Consider the following 18,229-nt stretch of genomic DNA (forward strand, 5'->3'; position numbering starts at 1 on the left):
TGGTTTGTGGCTCCTGCTGTCCCACAAACTCTTCAAAGCTCTGCAACATAGGCTGTGGTTCTGTGGCTCTCCAGAGTTCTGACCTGTCTTCTTAGCAACTGGGAAGACTGTGGTTGCTCATTGGAGCTGCTTGGGCGGAACCCTTGTGCACTGTGTCTGTTTGTCATTGCCAAGGCTTGTTGGCTCTTAAGTCCAAAGACCTCCTACCTCAAAGAAGCCCAAGCCTCAAGCATCACACAGCTCCAAGACCATCGTCCTTCATGCAACTTCTGCAGTGTGGGCATCCATCTCCATTGTGCTGCTGAGGCCTCCCTGTGACTCCTTGTGCCTGCTGCCAGTGAGTTCCTGGGGCCTCCATTGATTCCTTCTGGGTCTCCTTCCTGCTGAGGGCTGGCCCTGACTTACCTGTAAAGTTTGAATCCCTTGAACCTTGCTGATCCTCACTCCTAAAACTCTTTTTGCACCACATCTGTGCCAAGGCTTGTTGGTCGTCCTGCTGACCATTGACCCCCTCCAGGGGTTATTGATCCTTCAGACAGCCCTTGGGTTAGTCCTATAGTCTTTCTACTTAAACCCCATTCACAGGGCAGTAAGAAAGAAATTAGGTTCTGTGTAGACTACAGAGGTCTCAGTACAGCCACCAAGGCTGATGCCCATCCTATCCTCAGGGCAGATGAACTTATTGAAACTCTGGCTGCAGCCAAGTATCTCAGCACATTGAACCTGGTGGCAGGCCACTGGCAGATCAGGCTGGCAAAGGTTTCCAAACCGAAAACTGGGTTTTCAACTCCTGGTGGGCACTTCCAGTTCACTGTGAAGCACTTTAGATTGAAAAATGCACCTGCCATATTCCAGAGGTTGGTGATCAAGTACTGACAGGCCTGGAAGACTTCAGTGCAGCATCTAGTTGATATTGCTGTCTTTAACTCCACCTGGCAGGTTCACCTGGTCTAACTCAGAACTGTACTTGAGGCCTTGTGAAAGGCAGGCCTCACTATCAAGGCCAGTAAGTGCAAGATAGGGCAGAGCAAAGATGTTTACTTAGGCCACCTGGTAGGTGGGGGCCAAGTTCAACCTTTTGGAGAGTAAAATCCTAACCATTGTAGATTGGGTCGCTCCCACTACTCAGACTCAGGTCAGAGCTTTTCTGGGTCTGACTGGGTTTCAAGGACATTTGTAAAGGGGCATGGATCCATTGTGACACCCCTGAATGATCTTACCTCAAAGAAAATGCCTTAAAAGGTAAATTGGACAGACCTTTGATGCCCTGAAGAAGGCCATCTGTTCAGCTACAATTAAAAAAAAAGAAAAAACCTGACTACTCAAAACAATTCATTGTTCAGACAGATACTTCAGTGATAGGAATGGGAGCTATTCTATCCCAACTTAATTAAAAGAGCCAGGGTCAACCAGTAGCTTTTTTCAGCAGAAGCTTTTTTTTCAGAGAGAAATATTGGTCAGCTATGGAGAGGGAGGCCTTTGCTGTGTTGTGGGTCCTGAAGAAATTGAGGCCAGACCTGTTTGGCACTCACTTCATTGTTCAGACAGAACACAAGTCCCTCTTATGGCTCAAACAGATGAAGGGTGAAAATCGAAAGCTTTTGAGGTCGTCTGTTTCATTACGGGGGATGGACTTTTTAGTGGAGCATAGACCTGGGAGTAACCATGCCAAGGCAGACGGACTGTCCAGATATTTGAACTAGAAAATGAATACTCAACTGGGCAAGGATAGACTTGTCCTTTTTTCTTTCTGTTGTGAGGCCGGGTGTTTATGTAGGAAAGTAGCATCTTTCTGATATGGTTGCACCCAAGTCTTTCGGGAATGCAGCCGCCGGGTAGGTCACCAGGTTCAGACCTTTTCTTCAAATAAAGTGACAATAGTAATTTCATACTCATTTTCCCATGGAGCCCCGTCCCTAATAGAGGAGGGTCCTCATTTATCTACACTGTTAGATGCGTAGCTCTTTGAGTAAGTTAACTCACTGTGGATGTGTGAGGGCTCTTGCTTCTATTTTTAGACGTGCGTAGTGGATCCTTGTATTTTCTTGTGGAACAGTGTACCTTTTTGATTTGCCCCCACTTCTTGCCTGGCGTCAGTGTTTGTACTGTAGTACCTTGGGATACTGCCAACCAGGACCCCAGTGTCGCTGCTCTCTCCCCTAAATTTGGTTGGTGAGTACCTCTTACACCCTACAATTAGCATACTGGTCCCCCATGGGCTGCAGCATGTATTATGCCATACAAACTTTGTCTACAGGCCTGTCATTGCAGCCTTTGTGAAATGATGCATGCATCTTTCACTCCAGATATAAGGTTTACCTTATATCAAGGTCACTGCACTCTGTCCCTGTAAGTCACCCCTAAAGTAGGCTCTTTAGCCTAAGGGCAGGGTGCATGGGTTCTAAGTGTGACGGTACCCCTGCATGAGCAGAGGTACCCCTACAAACCCCAGACCCCATTTTCTGGTCTTTGTAAGTGTGGTTATGTCATTTTAAAGTATTTAGTGGACACTGGTCATCACAAGATGTCCAACTACATAAACGCTTCACCGAACCTAATCATGTTTGGTATCAAACATGTTGGAATCATGCAACTATACTGATTCCAGTTTTAGTTGCATGATACCATGTACTGTGGGGGTTCTTAGAGGATCCCCCATGACTGCATGTGCAGCCTTGCAGGCTCTGCGTGCAAGCCATTGCTGCCGCCGACCCCAGACACTGTTTTGCCCTCCTACTGCTGAGCTTAACTCGGGCTGGGGAATGCAGAGAAAACGATTGCTTGTAAAGGAGAGGTGTCACCACTTCTCTTTTAGAAATAGGTGTCTCTAGTCTAGAGTGAGGGTGCCCCCCAGCGCCACCAGACTACATCGAAAGGCACATTTGGTGCCCTTCTTGCATAAACCCGTTTACTCCAGTACAGGAGCCCTCGGCTCCTGCTCTGGCGCAAAACCAAACAAAGGGCTGGGAAGTGACAACCCTGATAGGTGGGTTACTGGAGAAGCTGTCCAACCCCCTTCCTGGGTTACTTAAGGGCTCCCATGAGGGTGAGACCCTAGATTTGTCTTAGATTTGTCTTAGATTTGTCTTAGATTTATCTTAGATTCATCTTGGAACTGTCTGCATGATTCTCAGACACTTCTGATACCTGGACACTGAATTCTGCTGCTGGACTCCTACTGCCGCTTTGTCCCCAGGTATTGCAAGGACTCTGTGACTTCGTGGATGTGCATCCTCCAGAGTCACAAGGACTCTGCCTGCACTAAGGACAGCAAGAAGGAATCTCACTTGGAGTGAAGGAGTCACTCCACTGCATACACAGACCCCCTCAATGTCGATGACTGGTTTGTAGATCCTGCTGTCCCATGGACTCTTCAAGGCTCTACAACACAGGTGGTGGTTCTGTGGCTCTCCAGAACTCAGACCTGTCTTCTTTGCAACTGAGAAGACTGTGGTCCCTTGTTGGAGTTGCTTGGACGGAACCCCTGTGCACCGCATCTGTTTGTCGTTGACATGGCTTGTTGGCTTTGCAGTCTGAACACCTCCTATCTCCAAGAAGCCCCAGCCTCAAGCATCACAGAGCTCCAAGACTGACATCTTCCCTGAAACTCCTGCAATGAACGGCATACATCTCCATTGTGCTGCTGAGGCTTCACTGAGACTCCCTGTGCCTGCTGCCAGTGGGTCCTCCTGGGGTCTCCATCGATTCCTGGTGGCTCTCCTTCCTGCTGGCCCCGCCGTACCTGTAAAGTTTGAGTCCGTTGGACCTTGCTGGTTCTCACTACTGCAACTCTTTTTGCACCACGTCTTTTGCATTTGCCAAGGCTTGTTGCGGGTCTTACTGGCCACTGACCCACGTGCAATTTGACAGCCGGCGTGGGACAGCTCATGGATCACTCCTGGGATCCATCTGCATGCCTGAACTCCAAAGTTGCATCTTCAAGTCCTCCGTCCTACAGTGAACTATCCACGAGAAGGGTGGGCTTTGCCTTCCTACACCCCCTGGGAGACTCCGGGTGGTTTGGACTCTGTCTCCTCTCTCCAGAGGTACTCCTCATTTGGTCCATAGGTCACTGGAGCCGCTGGACAGCCAAGGCCCACATTGACTTCAACGGGAGGTTCCGACCTGACTTCACTCCTATGCACCTGAGGAGATTAGCTTAGTCTTTGGCTTGCAGGCCTGTGCCCCCATTACCTAGTGACTTTTAACCTACTTAGCTTGCTCTGTCTTGGTCCATTTATTTTATTATTTATTTTAAGATGGCTGCTGTTGTTTATAGTTAGAGAAATGTTTTGATTTTCATTATCAGTGCCACTCTGTGAAGGTGACACTATCAATGTCATAATCAAGTGATGTATGCAGATATTCACATCATGTCCTTTTCTTACTTACATGTGACAGGTACATAATGTACACTTCTTGGGAATTGTTTACGTAATTGTCCGCCACAAGTCTGCTTCCTTATCAATTGTTTGGGAACATACCTGCATCAGGGGACCTACATGACCTGTATCTATACATCTCCTACAGACAAGGTTATCAAAGGGATTCTTTCCAGATGCCATCTACGCCATCAATGCTACACGTCACCTTGCTGCAGAACTCAGTCTTTGTGTCACCACAGAATCTGACCTAGAGACCTCATTCCAAGGTAACTAGGGTTGGGGGGCGCTTTTCATGGACATGATACTGGCAGATTAGGTTTATCGTACCTAGCTCTCATTAAGTTAGGGATTAGGTTATCTATGCTATGGATTTTACATGTCATGTTTATTGCAAGATGGTGGGGGTCTTTGTATTCACAACTCTCATCTTTACCGTTATGCTTCTTTTATTTTTGGTTATCCTGATCATTGCAGCTCATGCATTTTACCATAGATTGCAGTCTTTTGAATAAATATATTGAAATCTTTCCTGCATCTCATTCACTGCTTGTGTGTGACTGAGACTTATTGCTAACATGAGAAAAGGATAACTTATTTTCCACCATGTCTACCCTGAGATGTTGCAATCTAAAGTCCATGCAAAAGGCTGCCAGAAATCACCTTTTACTTATGGGTTTTTGGTGAGGTACTGCTTGTGATCGGGGAGGGTTGGGCTGACAGTTGCGACTTATTGTAGGAGTGACTCAGTCGCCTACAAACAAAACTGCTGTTATTCCTAATCCAGATGTCTCACCTAGGAGCGAGAGTACAACTAAGACAGTATATGATTTGTACCTCCCATAGGTGCCCATGTTATTTTATGCTTTTACTTACATGTTTCTAAGTATATTTTTGTGTGTACATATCTCTGGTTATGAGATATACCAAAGTTAGTTTAGTACCTGTTTTGTAATAAATAATACATTATATTTCTAACACTGGTGTGGTTCCTTCCTGTGTGAACATTACTGACTGACTTCTGTGGTATTTGCAACTGCTTTACACCCTCTGTGATAAGCCTTCGCTGCTCTCCACAGCTACTCTATGAGAGCTTTGGTTGTCTGAAATCACTGACACTATCACTGGGGTTGCCTGGACTCAGTGCAAGGTGGCTCACCTATAGGTGTACACCATTTACGCAGCCAGCCTCCTACACTGTGCAACACCAGTCCACGGGGTACCAAACGCCCTGCACCAAGCATCAACAGTGAGTCCAGTCGGGATTCTAACTGCATCAGGACCTGCAGCTGTCTAGGAACATCAGCAACACTGAGACCCACCTTGTGAGTGACCCAGCTGCCCTGATTTTGCCCCTGCCAGCCAGTTTACCCTGACCACAAGAAGCCCTTTTGTGCACAGTGACCAGCCGCCCTATACACTCTACGCCGAAGCTGTCCAGCTCCGATCCCAAAGAACAGGCTTGGACCCCTGGCTCCAAGGTTTCTTGCGACTCAGAGCCCCTGTTTTAGAGCTCTTTGACTTATCCGCAAGTCCCCTGTTCAGCCTGTTTTTAGGTGGCCCCCCTTCATTGTAGCACACCCAACTACAACCATACCAGCACCCTGCTCCCTGAAGAATTCGGGGTGCTCCCGACAAACTGCTGGTTGTACTTTGGACCTTGGGCCCCTTCATCCCTATTCCCAGAATGTGAACCCCCGAAAATCGACTGTACTTACCTTTATGCATTATTGACTTTTCTCTCCATAGGATTGCATTGTGCGTAAAGGCACACAGGTTTGAACGCTTTACTTAATTGTAACTTTTAAACATAAAATAAGTGCTCACGCTTGCAAAGTTCTTGGTTTTCAAATATATATAAAAAGAAGTGTTTGTTTTCTAAACTGGTATTGGATTTTTTCTTTGAGTGTGTGTCTCATTTATTGCCTCTGCAAATTCTTAGCACTGCCCTCTGATAAGCCGAAATACTCACACACCCTACCACAAAACAGAGCATTACTGTTCTCTACTTTTGCCTCTGTCAACCAATTGAGGATCCACTTGATTATCTCCACAGTGTACTTCTTTTTAGTGCACAATATAGTTAGAGAGCTGGCTTCCTACACTAATCTTCCTAACCTGAAGCTGACTACGAAATGACTTGACTCCCATAAGTAGTTGCTGAATGAATAGCAGAGCAGGTCTGCATTGAACAAAATGCAAATGTTTGATACATGGGATAATCAGTTTTTTCTTGGTATTGTAGAAAAACTACAATAGAAACATAAATGTAAGGTGCTTTGTGCAGAGAAAATATCGCTGGGCAGGGTGGAAGACACCAACCAGCCCTTACCATCTGGATCAGTAAAAGCAAATAAATTATGTACAATATTCAGGTGAAGCCTTGTTAATAAAAACATACCGTCTGAATTGGTAACCATTATAATATATGGTTGGATACCTTACAGGGTGAGTAAAGGGTCTTGAGCTGACAAGCTGACTTTTTAAAATGTCTTCATTCTTCCTATTCCTCCTAACCAGATACATAAAAACTCATTTTCAATTCATTCCCTTGCACTCACTCCAGCTAGAAGTTCTGGTTCTAAGAAAAAATGCTAATGCCAATCTTGCCCATGTATTCCTGAGAGAATTTAACAAAGAGCCCCATCTTTTGCCAAGCAGTCCTGGATAATCATTCTAGTCAGAGAAGCTGCTGGCTTACTCCATACAGCTCTCCACAAGAGTAAAGGTGCAAGATGAATCCTGTCCTTATGCCAAATGAAATGAGCACAGCCTGGGGGGAACTGCCAGCATCCATTTCAGATGTTTATTTTCTACATGCTGAAGAATTTTCACATACGGCCACCCCTATATTCCTGCCCCACAGGATGTACCCATAACATATTTTCAGTTTCTATGGAAGTCATCACATTCAATGGTTTTTACCCTAACTTTGTGGTAAATCTAAAAACAGCTTCAATATTTCTTTCAAAAGCCATACTCCGAGGCGCCAACAATGAACTGCAGTTATTAATGGAGTTAAATAGTGGGCCCAAGTAAGAGAATGCCTCCCGTAGAGGCCATCTTTTTCCCCTTAAGGAAGTGCAAACCGTCCTTCTTAGCAGCCCCAGTGATTAATCTGAAGGACTTCTCTTGATTCATACTAAACCCCAAGTCCTTCATGACCTATACAAAATGATCAAGCAGTAAATAAATGGCATTTCCCGTGCGGGCCATCAAGACTGGGTAATCTGCATATAACAAAATTGGCAAAGGTTGAGGCCCAACTTGAGGCAGGTACCACCAAAAATGCCTCAATATTGTAGAGATATATTGAGAATAGGAGCAGAGCTAAAATGCAGCCCTGCCTTGCCCCATTATCTTCATTGAATATCTCAGTACATTTACACTTATTTCCATATCTTATACATGCCTCAGTTCCCATAGATAGTTGTCTAAGAAACTCTATAGTAGTTATCTCCACACCCATACTCATCAAACAGTCCCACAGTTTACTGTGATTGACACTCTCAAAAGCTCATGAGAAACCCATAAATGCCATGTATAGAGATTCCTTTTTGGCAAGAGTTTACTTACTATTTAGAAGTTGCAAGTTCAAACATTGTTTATTGGTACCAAATTCCTTCTGGAAGCCATACTGAATTTCACATATAATATTCTTCAGCCGAGGTCTCTATCCTTGTCAGTAAAATCCTGCCCATCACCTTAAAGGCAGAATATAGCAGAAAGACTGGCCTTTAGCAACTTGGCTCCGGCTTATTGCCCTTTTTAAAGACTGTACTATGACAGACAGACTATGACTGTACTATGACAGATTGACACCATGCAGTCGGTGGCCACAGCTTTTAGAACAATTTTGACCAGTGGTGCCCACAGCTCTATATTTCCAACAAACATATCCATGGGTAGGCCATCTGGCCTCGAAGCTGTCCCTTTCCTTCCTCCTTTGATGGCACTTTTAACCTCATCTAAACTCTGATCCGGGGATGCCACACGTATGGCTTACTTGCTGGCCAGGGCCATATTTACATAGGTGCCTTCAGCCTCATTCTTTGCTGTGTATATGATTGTAAAGTGCTTAACTCATTCCTCAGGAGGGATAACTGTTTCCACTGATGGGCATCCCGGCTCACTAAAATAGGAAAAATTGACTCTACTCCAAAAGGCCAACCAGTCAGATTCCTTTCTCGCCTTCTGGAGTTTCTCCCAGGCATCCTCCTTTATAACAGCCCTGGGCTTATTCAAAACCTCTTTCATTCTTTAACCTTGCATATGTCTCTAGGGTTGGCCTTCAGTGCCTTTTTAATATCTCATGACCCTTTGTACAATCTGAGTCAAACCACCCAAGCACTTTCCTTGGGCCACTTCTTGGGTGTTGCAATAAAGCATCCTTTGCATAAGTACCTAGCTCCATAAAGGCTGAAATAACAGTGCCTCCCTCGCTAGTATTGTCAAGGCAAATATCTACCTTTGCCTATTTGCTCTTGATTAAACAGTACAAATATTTCCCTGTGTCTATTTTATCCCACTTAAGTGCAATGCCGTTCCTACTTACCACGACTAGCTCCTGTCTTGTCAGACTCGGCCGCACACCTGAGTAATCCCACTTGGTAATCAGGTATAAGGGATTGTGATCACTAGCGCAAGAGGGCACAATTTGAGGTCCTTCAATAAAAGATTTAATATTCTGTGATATAAACACAAACTCAGTTATATTTGAACTTCCCTTCCTAACATATATTGGAAAGTGGGTCTATTATAAAGTGCAGATGTCATTAACAAAACTCAAATTAATTTCCATTAAAAACGTGTTAAGAACATTTCCATAATTGTCATGAATAAACCGTGTCATCCCTTGGCCTGCATTGTTTAGACTCCACGCACTACCTTTGCATCTCGTTGGCACATGTTCATTGAAATCGACAAGCAAACAATAAAAATCCCCTTACCCCTGTTACCTAAAAAAACAAAACCATTCAGATCGTTTTCCAAGGCATATATGACATTGGTCTTCGTACTATTAAAAATGGTATTATAGTAATTAATTAATACAATGTTCCAAGTGCCCTTCACATTAATCCCAATAATCTGATAATGTGGTGAATTTACAACTTTTTTAATGCTGTACACATATGTATCCGATTGATGCTTATATATATCTGAGGCTCAAGTGTTTGGGGTATAGCCACATAAAAACTTACATCTCTACATGGCTTCGAACCGTGCCAGTGCATTTTTACAACAGAAAGAGCAGGTGTTTATCGTCATAAGATGTATTGGTTTTACATATCTTTTTAGTTTTAGTTGATTGTATTTTTGGGATTTCCTCTTTTATGATTGTTTATTGTTGTACTATTATGGTATTATCGAAGCAAAATAAAGTATTTTAAATGTTATTGTGTAGATGTGCAAGCTATTGTTATTTGATAAACTATGTAAGTATGTAAATTTCTTCTCCCAAGGGTTATTTTGCCTTTTATGTATTTAATAGCAAAAAAGGATATTAGAATTTTTTTATGTAATACTGTAAAGGGAATGTTGTAGAACACAGTAAATTAAACTTATTTGAAAACTAAAATATGTTTCCTCCAACATTCAATTTGTAGTGAGAAAAATACTAATACTTTTTAATTGTATCTTTAGCCATAGTTGTAGTTAGAAAAATGGCTAAGAAAGTTGCATGCTTCTAAGATTTTTAATTTTATTGCCAAAATGTCAGTTACTAAACTCTTAAAATTAACTTTGCTTATCGTTTAGTAAACATCTATTTATTAACTTTCTGTATGTTTAGCTGGTTTGTTACAGCCTCCTATTCGAATAATACCACAGCCTCAACCCGCTCGTAGACCAGATTCCACATCCCGATTTTGTGGAAGAAATGACAGAGGGGAACCTTTGTCCAATAGAAGAGATGACCATAGGTAAGCGGTTTTAGGTCGAAGCCTAACAGACAGCCCAGCTGTCTGGTTGTAGACACATTGGGGTCGTAACGGAATTTTACCTAGAAATGAATTCCACCCATTGCTTACCGTTGGTTTTGTGTTTTATCACTCACATATGCTTACATTCTATTCAATTGTTTTGTTTGTTCCACCTCGTCTAGCTTGTGTCTGTTCTTCCCATGGAGCATAGCCTGTTTACCTTCTTTGTTTTTAGCTCCTTCCACCTGTGTCTGCTTCTCAAAAACTATTTATTTTCTTCTTCATGAAGTCCTCCATAGGATGGCATGTATTTTCCAACTATCTTACTTGTGTGCTTCTCCTGTGTTCTGTTTTCCCCTTTCCTGCTCTCCACAGGCTGCTTAGTGTCCCCCCGCACCACCCTTCGTCGGTACTCAGTGCCTCACCCTCCACCCCCTTTGTCGGTGCTCAGTGTTCCCGTCCGCCACCCCCTTTGTCGGTGCTCAGTGCCCCGCCTGCCACCCCCTTTGTCGGTGCTCAGTGCCCCGCCTGCCACCCCCTTTGTTTGTTTTTTTAATGTATTTTTATTGTTTTGTTTCATACTTACAGAACTTTGATTACGTTACCTTTCACCCCTCCCCCTCAGCTGTTCAGGTCGAATTCCCGTGCTCCTTTCCTCTGGGCGCTGTCACCTTGGGTTTTGCTATCAATAGTTTATTGTCCGGTGTAAGGAAATGCCTCCTTGGCATGGTTGCCCCCTGACTTTTTGCCTTTGCTGATGCTATGTTTACAATTGAAAGTGTGCTGAGGCCTGCTAACCAGGCCCCAGCACCAGTGTTCTTTCCCTAACCTGTACTTTTGTATCCACAATTGGCAGACCCTGGCATCCAGATAAGTCCCTTGTAACTGGTACTTCTAGTACCAAGGGCCCTGATGCCAAGGAAGGTCTCTAAGGGCTGCAGCATGTCTTATGCCACCCTGGAGACCTCTCACTCAGCACAGACACACTGCTTGCCAGCTTGTGTGTGCTAGTGAGGACAAAACGAGTAAGTCGACATGGCACTCCCCTCAGGGTGCCATGCCAGCCTCTCACTGCCTATGCAGTATAGGTAAGACACCCCTCTAGCAGGCCTTACAGCCCTAAGGCAGGGTGCACTATACCATAGGTGAGGGTACCAGTGCATGAGCATGGTACCCCTACAGTGTCTAAACAAAACCTTAGACATTGTAAGTGCAGGGTAGCCATAAGAGTATATGGTCTGGGAGTCTGTCAAACACGAACTCCACAGCACCATAATGGCTACACTGAAAACTGGGAAGTTTGGTATCAAACTTCTCAGCACAATAAATGCACACTGATGCCAGTGTACATTTTATTGTAAAATACACCACAGAGGGCACCTTAGAGGTGCCCCCTGAAACTTAACCGACTGTCTGTGTAGGCTGACTAGTTCCAGCAGCCTGCCACACCAGAGACATGTTGCTGGCCCCATGGGGAGAGTGCCTTTGTCACTCTGAGGCCAGTAACAAAGCCTGCACTGGGTGGAGATGCTAACACCTCCCCCAGGCAGGAGCTGTGACACCTGGCGGTGAGCCTCAAAGGCTCACCCCTTTGTCACAGCCCAGCAGGGCACTCCAGCTTAGTGGAGTTGCCCTCCCCCTCCGGCCACGGCCCCCACTTTTGGCGGCAAGGCTGGAGGGAACAAAGAAAGAAACAAGGAGGAGTCACTGGCCAGTCAGGACAGCCCCTAAGGTGTCCTGAGCTGAGGTGACTCTGACTTTTAGAAATCCTCCATCTTGCAGATGGAGGATTCCCCCAATAGGGTTAGGATTGTGACCCCCTCCCCTTGGGAGGAGGCACAAAGAGGGTGTACCCACCCTCAGGGCTAGTAGCCATTGGCTACTACCCCCCCAGACCTAAACACGCCCTTAAATTTAGTATTTAAGGGCTACCCTGAACCCTAGAAAATTAGATTCCTGCAACTACAAGAAGAAGGACTGCCTAGCTGAAAACCCCTGCAGAGGAAGACCAGAAGACGACTACTGCCTTGGCTCCAGAAACTCACCGGCCTGTCTCCTGCCTTCCAAAGATCCTGCTCCAGCGACGCCTTCCAAAGGGACCAGCGACCTCGACATCCTCTGAGGACTGCCCCTGCTTCGAAAAAGACAAGAAACTCCCGAGGACAGCGGACCTGCTCCAAGAAAGGCTGCAACTTTGTTTCCAGCAGCCTTGAAAGAACCCTGCAAGCTCCCCGCAAGAAGCGTGAGACTTGCAACACTGCACCCGGCGACCCCGACTCGGCTGGTGGAGATCCAACACCTCAGGAGGGACCCCAGGACTACTCTGATACTGTGAGTACCAAAACCTGTCCCCCCTGAGCACCCACAGCGCCGCCTGCAGAGGGAATCCCGAGGCTTCCCCTGACCGCGACTCTTTGAATCCAAAGTCCCGACGCCTGGGAGAGACCCTGCACCCGCAGCCCCCAGGACCTGAAGGACCGGACTTTCACTGGAGAAGTGACCCCCAGGAGTCCCTCTCCCTTGCCCAAGTGGAGGTTTCCCCGAGGAACCCCCCCCTTGCCTGCCTGCAGCGCTGAAGAGATCCCGAGATCTCTCATAGACTAACATTGCGAACCCGACGCTTGTTTCAACACTGCACCCGGCCGCCCCCGCGCTGCTGAGGGTGAAATTTCTGTGTGGGCTTGTGTCCCCCCCGGTGCCCTACAAAACCCCCCTGGTCTGCCCTCCGAAGACGTGGGTACTTACCTGCAAGCAGACCGGAACCGGGGCACCCCCTTCTCTCCATTCTAGCCTATGTGTTTTGGGCACCACTTTGAACTCTGCACCTGACCGGCCCTGAGCTGCTGGTGTGGTGACTTTGGAGTTGCTCTGAACCCCCAACGGTGGGCTACCTTGGACCAAGAACTGAACCCTGTAAGTGTCTTACTTACCTGGTAAACTAAAAAAAACTTACCTCCCCCAGGAACTATGAAAATTGCACTAAGTGTCCACTTTTAAAACAGCTATTTGTCAATAACTTGTAAAGTATACATGCAATTTTTATGCTTTAAAGTTCCTAAAGTACTTACCTGCAATACCTTTCGAATGAGATATTACATGTAGAATTTGAACCTGTGGTTCTTAAAATAAACTAAGAAAAGATATTTTTCTATACAAAAACCTATTGGCTGGATTTGTCTCTGAGTGTGTGTACCTCATTTATTGTCTATGTGTATGTACAACAAATGCTTAACACTACTCCTTGGATAAGCCTACTGCTCGACCACACTACCACAAAATAGAGCATTAGTATTATCTATTTTTACCACTATTTTACCTCTAAGGGGAACCCTTGGACTCTGTGCATGCTATTCCTTACTTTGAAATAGCACATACAGAGCCAACTTCCTACATTCCGGCATACGGCAAGCCTGCTTGCTAGTCCGTGTTAATGTTCTCAGTTGAGCCTGATTCCCCTGTTGCTGCCACCCCCTTTGTTGGTGCTCTGTGCCCCACCAGCCACCCCCTTTGTCAGTGCTCAGTGTCCCACCCGCCACCCCCTTTGACGGTACTCAGTGCCCCATCTGCCCCCCCACCCCATTGTCGGTGCTCAGTGCCCCCTCCTCCCCCTGTCGAGGCTCAGTGCCCCACTCCCCCTGTCGGTGCACGGTGTCATACCCACCTCCCCCCAGCCTCTGAGTGAATCATTGGAGACCCAACATCTTCTTTGCACCCTGCATCCGGCTGCCCCAGTGCCACTGAGGGTGTAAGTTTGGTGCCTACTTGTGGCCCCCCATTGCTCCTCTAAACCCCCAGGTCTACCCTCTGAAGTCGCGGGTACTTACCTGCCTGCAGATCTGAGACAGAGTGCCCCCAGTCTCCATAGGAACCCATATTCATTTTGCCTACACTTTGACCTCTGCATCAGGCCGGCTCCGTGTTGCTAGTGGTGGGTGTTCGGGGTTAACATGAACCTGAACCTCTGGATTTACTAACCCCCAGAGACTGGAACTGTAAGTGCTGTACTTACCTGTACAACTATCTAATTTTCCTTCCTCCCAGGATCTGTTTCCTGAAAACTGCAGTGTCAAGTTTTATAACAGATTATTGCCAGTATTTCAAAAACTGTATAACGTATCTATTTCAAACAAAGTACTGTTGATACATGTGTAAAATATGAATCTATTGACGTACTTACCTGCAACGTAAATCTGGTTGTTCTAAAAATAAATTAAGAAAATATATTTTTGCTATATAAAAACCATTGGTCTGGAGTTAAGTCATTGAGTGTGTGCTTCTTTTATTGTCTGTGTGTGTACAACAAATGTTTTGCACTACCCTCTGATAGGCCTAACTGCTCGACCAAACTACCACAAAAGAGAGCATTAGTATTATCTATGTTAGCTTCTGTTAATCCTCTGGGGAATCCTTGAACTCTGTGCACACTATATCTCACTTTGACACAGCATAGACATACTATATAACATTACAAAAGAGGCCCAGCTAGAAGAACTACCACAGGATGGATAGCAAAAAGGATGTCTTGTTAGAAAAACCCTTACCCACCAGGGTCACACCTTGATGGCATGCTTCCTCATTGGGTTTCTTCCCGTTCAGCTACGGAGTGGGGCGTGCTACGACCTACAGGATACGTATCCATTGAGTGGTAGTTCTTCTTGCTGGGCCTCTTTTGTAATGTAGTATAGGCTATTAGGAGGACAGACCCAGCCCCACAACCTCCTTCTCCCTCTTTATTTTTGTACAGTATATACAGAGCCAGCTTCCTACAGGTACCATTTACTAGGGTCTTACAGTGGTAACTAAAGGGTCTGCCAATTGGTAAAATGACTGTGCACTTTTGGGAGAAAGAGGTCTGGCACTGGAGACCTGTTTTACAGGTACCCAGTGCATTTTCAGTCTTCATTGCACCAGAAACCAGGCAGAAAGTGGGGGGTAACTGTAGGAAAGTGCTCCTTTTGGCATCGTTAGTCCCCCACTTTTTGCATGATATCTTATGCTAACTTGACTGAGTATGTGCTGGGATCCTGCTAACCAGGCCCCAGCACCTGTGTACTTTCCTTAAACTGTACCATTGCTTCCACAATTGGCACACCCCTGGCACACACCTAAATCCCTTGTAAAAGGTACCAGTGGTACCAATGGCCCTGTGACCAGGGAGGGTCCCTAATGGCTGCAGCATGTATTATACCACCATAAGGGACCCCTCACCAAACACATGCACACTGCCATTGCAGATTGTGTGTGTTGGTGGGGAGAAAAGAGTAAAGTCGACATTGCATTCCTCCCTGGGTGCCATGCCCACAAACCACTGCCTGTGTCATAGGTAAATCACCCCTCTAGCAGGCCTTTAAACTCTAAGGCAGGGTGCACTACACCACAGCTGAGGGCATAGCTGCATGAGCCATATGCCCCTACAGTGTATAAGTCCATTTTTAGACATTGTAAGTACATTGTAGCCATATTGAATACATGGGCTGGGAGTTTATCATTACGAACTCCACAGGTCCATGATGGCCTCACTGAAGACTGGGAAGTTTGGTATCAAACTCTCAGCTCAGTAAACCCACACTGATGCCAGTGTTGGATTTATTGTAAAATGCACCAAGAGGGCATCTTAGAGATGGCCCCTGAAATTCACCCAACTCTCTAGTGTGTGGCTGACCGGGCTAATCCAGCCTTCCACCACCAGACAAGTTCTGACCCCATGAGGTGAGAGGCTTTGTGCCCTCAAACGTCCGGGACAAAGCCTGCACTGGGTGGAGGTGCTTCACACCTCCCCCTGCAGGAACAACAGCTCTTGACGGCGAGCCTCAAAGGCTCCTACCTTTTGTTTTGCTGCCTCAAAGCACTCCAGTTAGTGGAGATGCCCTTCCCCCCGAGACTAAGCCCCACATTTGGTGGCAGGTCCGGTGGGAACATTAGTAAATACCAGGAGGAGTGTCCACCCTAGCTGGGACCACCCCTAGGGTACCCAGAGCTGAGGTGAACCCATCCTCGCAGAAACTCCATCTTGTATTGGAGTGAGATAGCCAATAGGGTTAGGTATGTGCCCACCTCCCCAAAGTGAGCGGGCACAAGAAGGGTGTAACTACCCTCATGGTCAGTAGCCATTGCCTACTGCCCTCTGACTCCTCCGATGCCCCTGAATCTAGTATTTAGGGGCACCCCTGAACCTTGCTTTTCAGATTCCTTGTGCCCTAAAGAACAAGGACTGAAGAGTCACATCAGCAGTAAAGACGCCATACAAAAGCTGACTTGCCCCAGCCCTACTTGCCTGTCTGCAGTTTCAAGGCTCCTGCTACAAGAAGACGGCTCGAACCGCAGGACCAGCGACCTCTTCAAACCCTCAGAGGACTGCCTGCCTTCCCTGAAGACCGAATCTCCCAGGGACAGTGGCCCTGTCCACAAAGAAACCTCCAAAAAGGAATCCAGAGTCCTGCCCACTCTGCACCCAACACCCACGGGCTGAGTCCAGGTGGTCCACCGGACCAGTGAGAGTCCCCAGGTGATTCTGACCTCAAGTCCACTCCTGGGTGACCCCTCCTGGCCACCTTGACGAAGCCTGCAGCCTGAATTCACGGGACCCCCTCCCTACTGCAACCGGATTCGGTGAAGATACCCGATGCCTAAATGTACCAAACACCTGCAGCCCCCTGGCCTTAGGGAACCCAGCGGATTGTCCATCAACATCCAGAGGAGCCTCAACTTACCTGTCCAGCTGTTGGTCTTCTTCAGCCGACCCCCTGGACCAAGCCTGCAGCCTCTTTGGCAATCTGGAGTGCCTCATAGGATTGCACTGGGCGCCCAACCCTGTGTTTGCACCCTGCTACCAGCCACCCCTGTGCCTCTGAGCATGTGTTTGGTGCTGACATGTGGCCCCCTCTGGTGCTGATCCAAAGCCTCAAGGGTCCGTGCCCTGAGATGGATGGTACGTATTTGCAAACCCAGAGCGCCCCCAGTCTCCATAGGATTCCATTGGGTATCCAACACCAACTTTGACCTCTGTACCCGGCTGGCTCCATGTTGCTAGTGGTGTGCCCTTGGTGTCTTCCTAAACCTTGCCCTGTGGACACCTTAACCCCCGAAGACTGGGACTGTAAGACTGGTACTTACCTGTAAACTGTGTATGTACTTTTCCCCCCAGGACTGCATTGCCTTCAATTAAAATGACACTGTCTACTTTTGATATTGAAAAATATTACTTACCTGAAAACTGTTTTAACTGTGAAATACAAAGTGCATTTGATACTTGAAAGTGATACATTCTTGAAACTATACTTAACTGCAACAAAGATCCTTTTGGTTCCAGAAATAAAGTAACAAAGTATATTTTTTGATACATACAATATTGGACTGGAGTTAATCATTGAGTGTGTGCCTCATTTCTTGACTGTGTGTACAACAAATGCTTAACACTACCCTCTGATAAGCTTAACTGCTCGTCCCCAGTACCACAGAAGAGATCATTAGTATTATCTACTTTAGCCTCTGTAAAACCTTTGGGGAACTCCTGGACTCTGTGCACACTATACTTCACTTTGTTATAGTATATACAGAGCCAACTTCCTACTTCAAGCATGTCAAAAGAGGCACTTTACTACACCCAGCCTTCGTTGTTGCTCTGTATTTCGTTGGCGCCCTGTAGCCACCCACCCACCATTTGTCATTGCTCAGTATTCCCCTACCCGTCCTTCTTTGTATCTGCCCACCTGTTGTTTGTCAGCGCCCTGTATCAGCCCACCTGCTCTTCATCGGCGCCCTGTATCAGCCCACTCGCCCTTTGTCTGTACGCTGTATTTTTGGTGCTCTGTATCAGCCCACTCGCCTTTTATCTAGACTTTGTACTATTGGCACTCTGTATCTGGCTGGAATTTGTCAGCACTCTGAAAATTTGTTGGCGCTTTGTACCCACCCATATGGAGGTCG

General features: G+C 46.4%; 1 protein-coding gene across 4 annotated transcripts in view; it reads left to right on the forward strand.

Annotated features, from left to right (window-relative positions):
• Positions 1–18,229, forward strand: part of CCAR1 (cell division cycle and apoptosis regulator 1) — a 1,667,827-nt gene that overhangs the window by 506,530 nt on the left and 1,143,068 nt on the right. For all 4 annotated transcript variants that reach the window (XM_069240502.1, XM_069240501.1, XM_069240500.1 and 1 more), the window contains one exon: positions 10,174–10,303. In XM_069240502.1, coding sequence (XP_069096603.1) covers positions 10,174–10,303 — 130 coding nt within the window. The remainder of the gene's footprint in view (positions 1–10,173; positions 10,304–18,229) is intronic.

This window comes from Pleurodeles waltl, chromosome 6 (genome assembly GCF_031143425.1).
Source record: "Pleurodeles waltl isolate 20211129_DDA chromosome 6, aPleWal1.hap1.20221129, whole genome shotgun sequence".
Classification (NCBI taxonomy): domain Eukaryota; kingdom Metazoa; phylum Chordata; class Amphibia; order Caudata; family Salamandridae; genus Pleurodeles; species Pleurodeles waltl.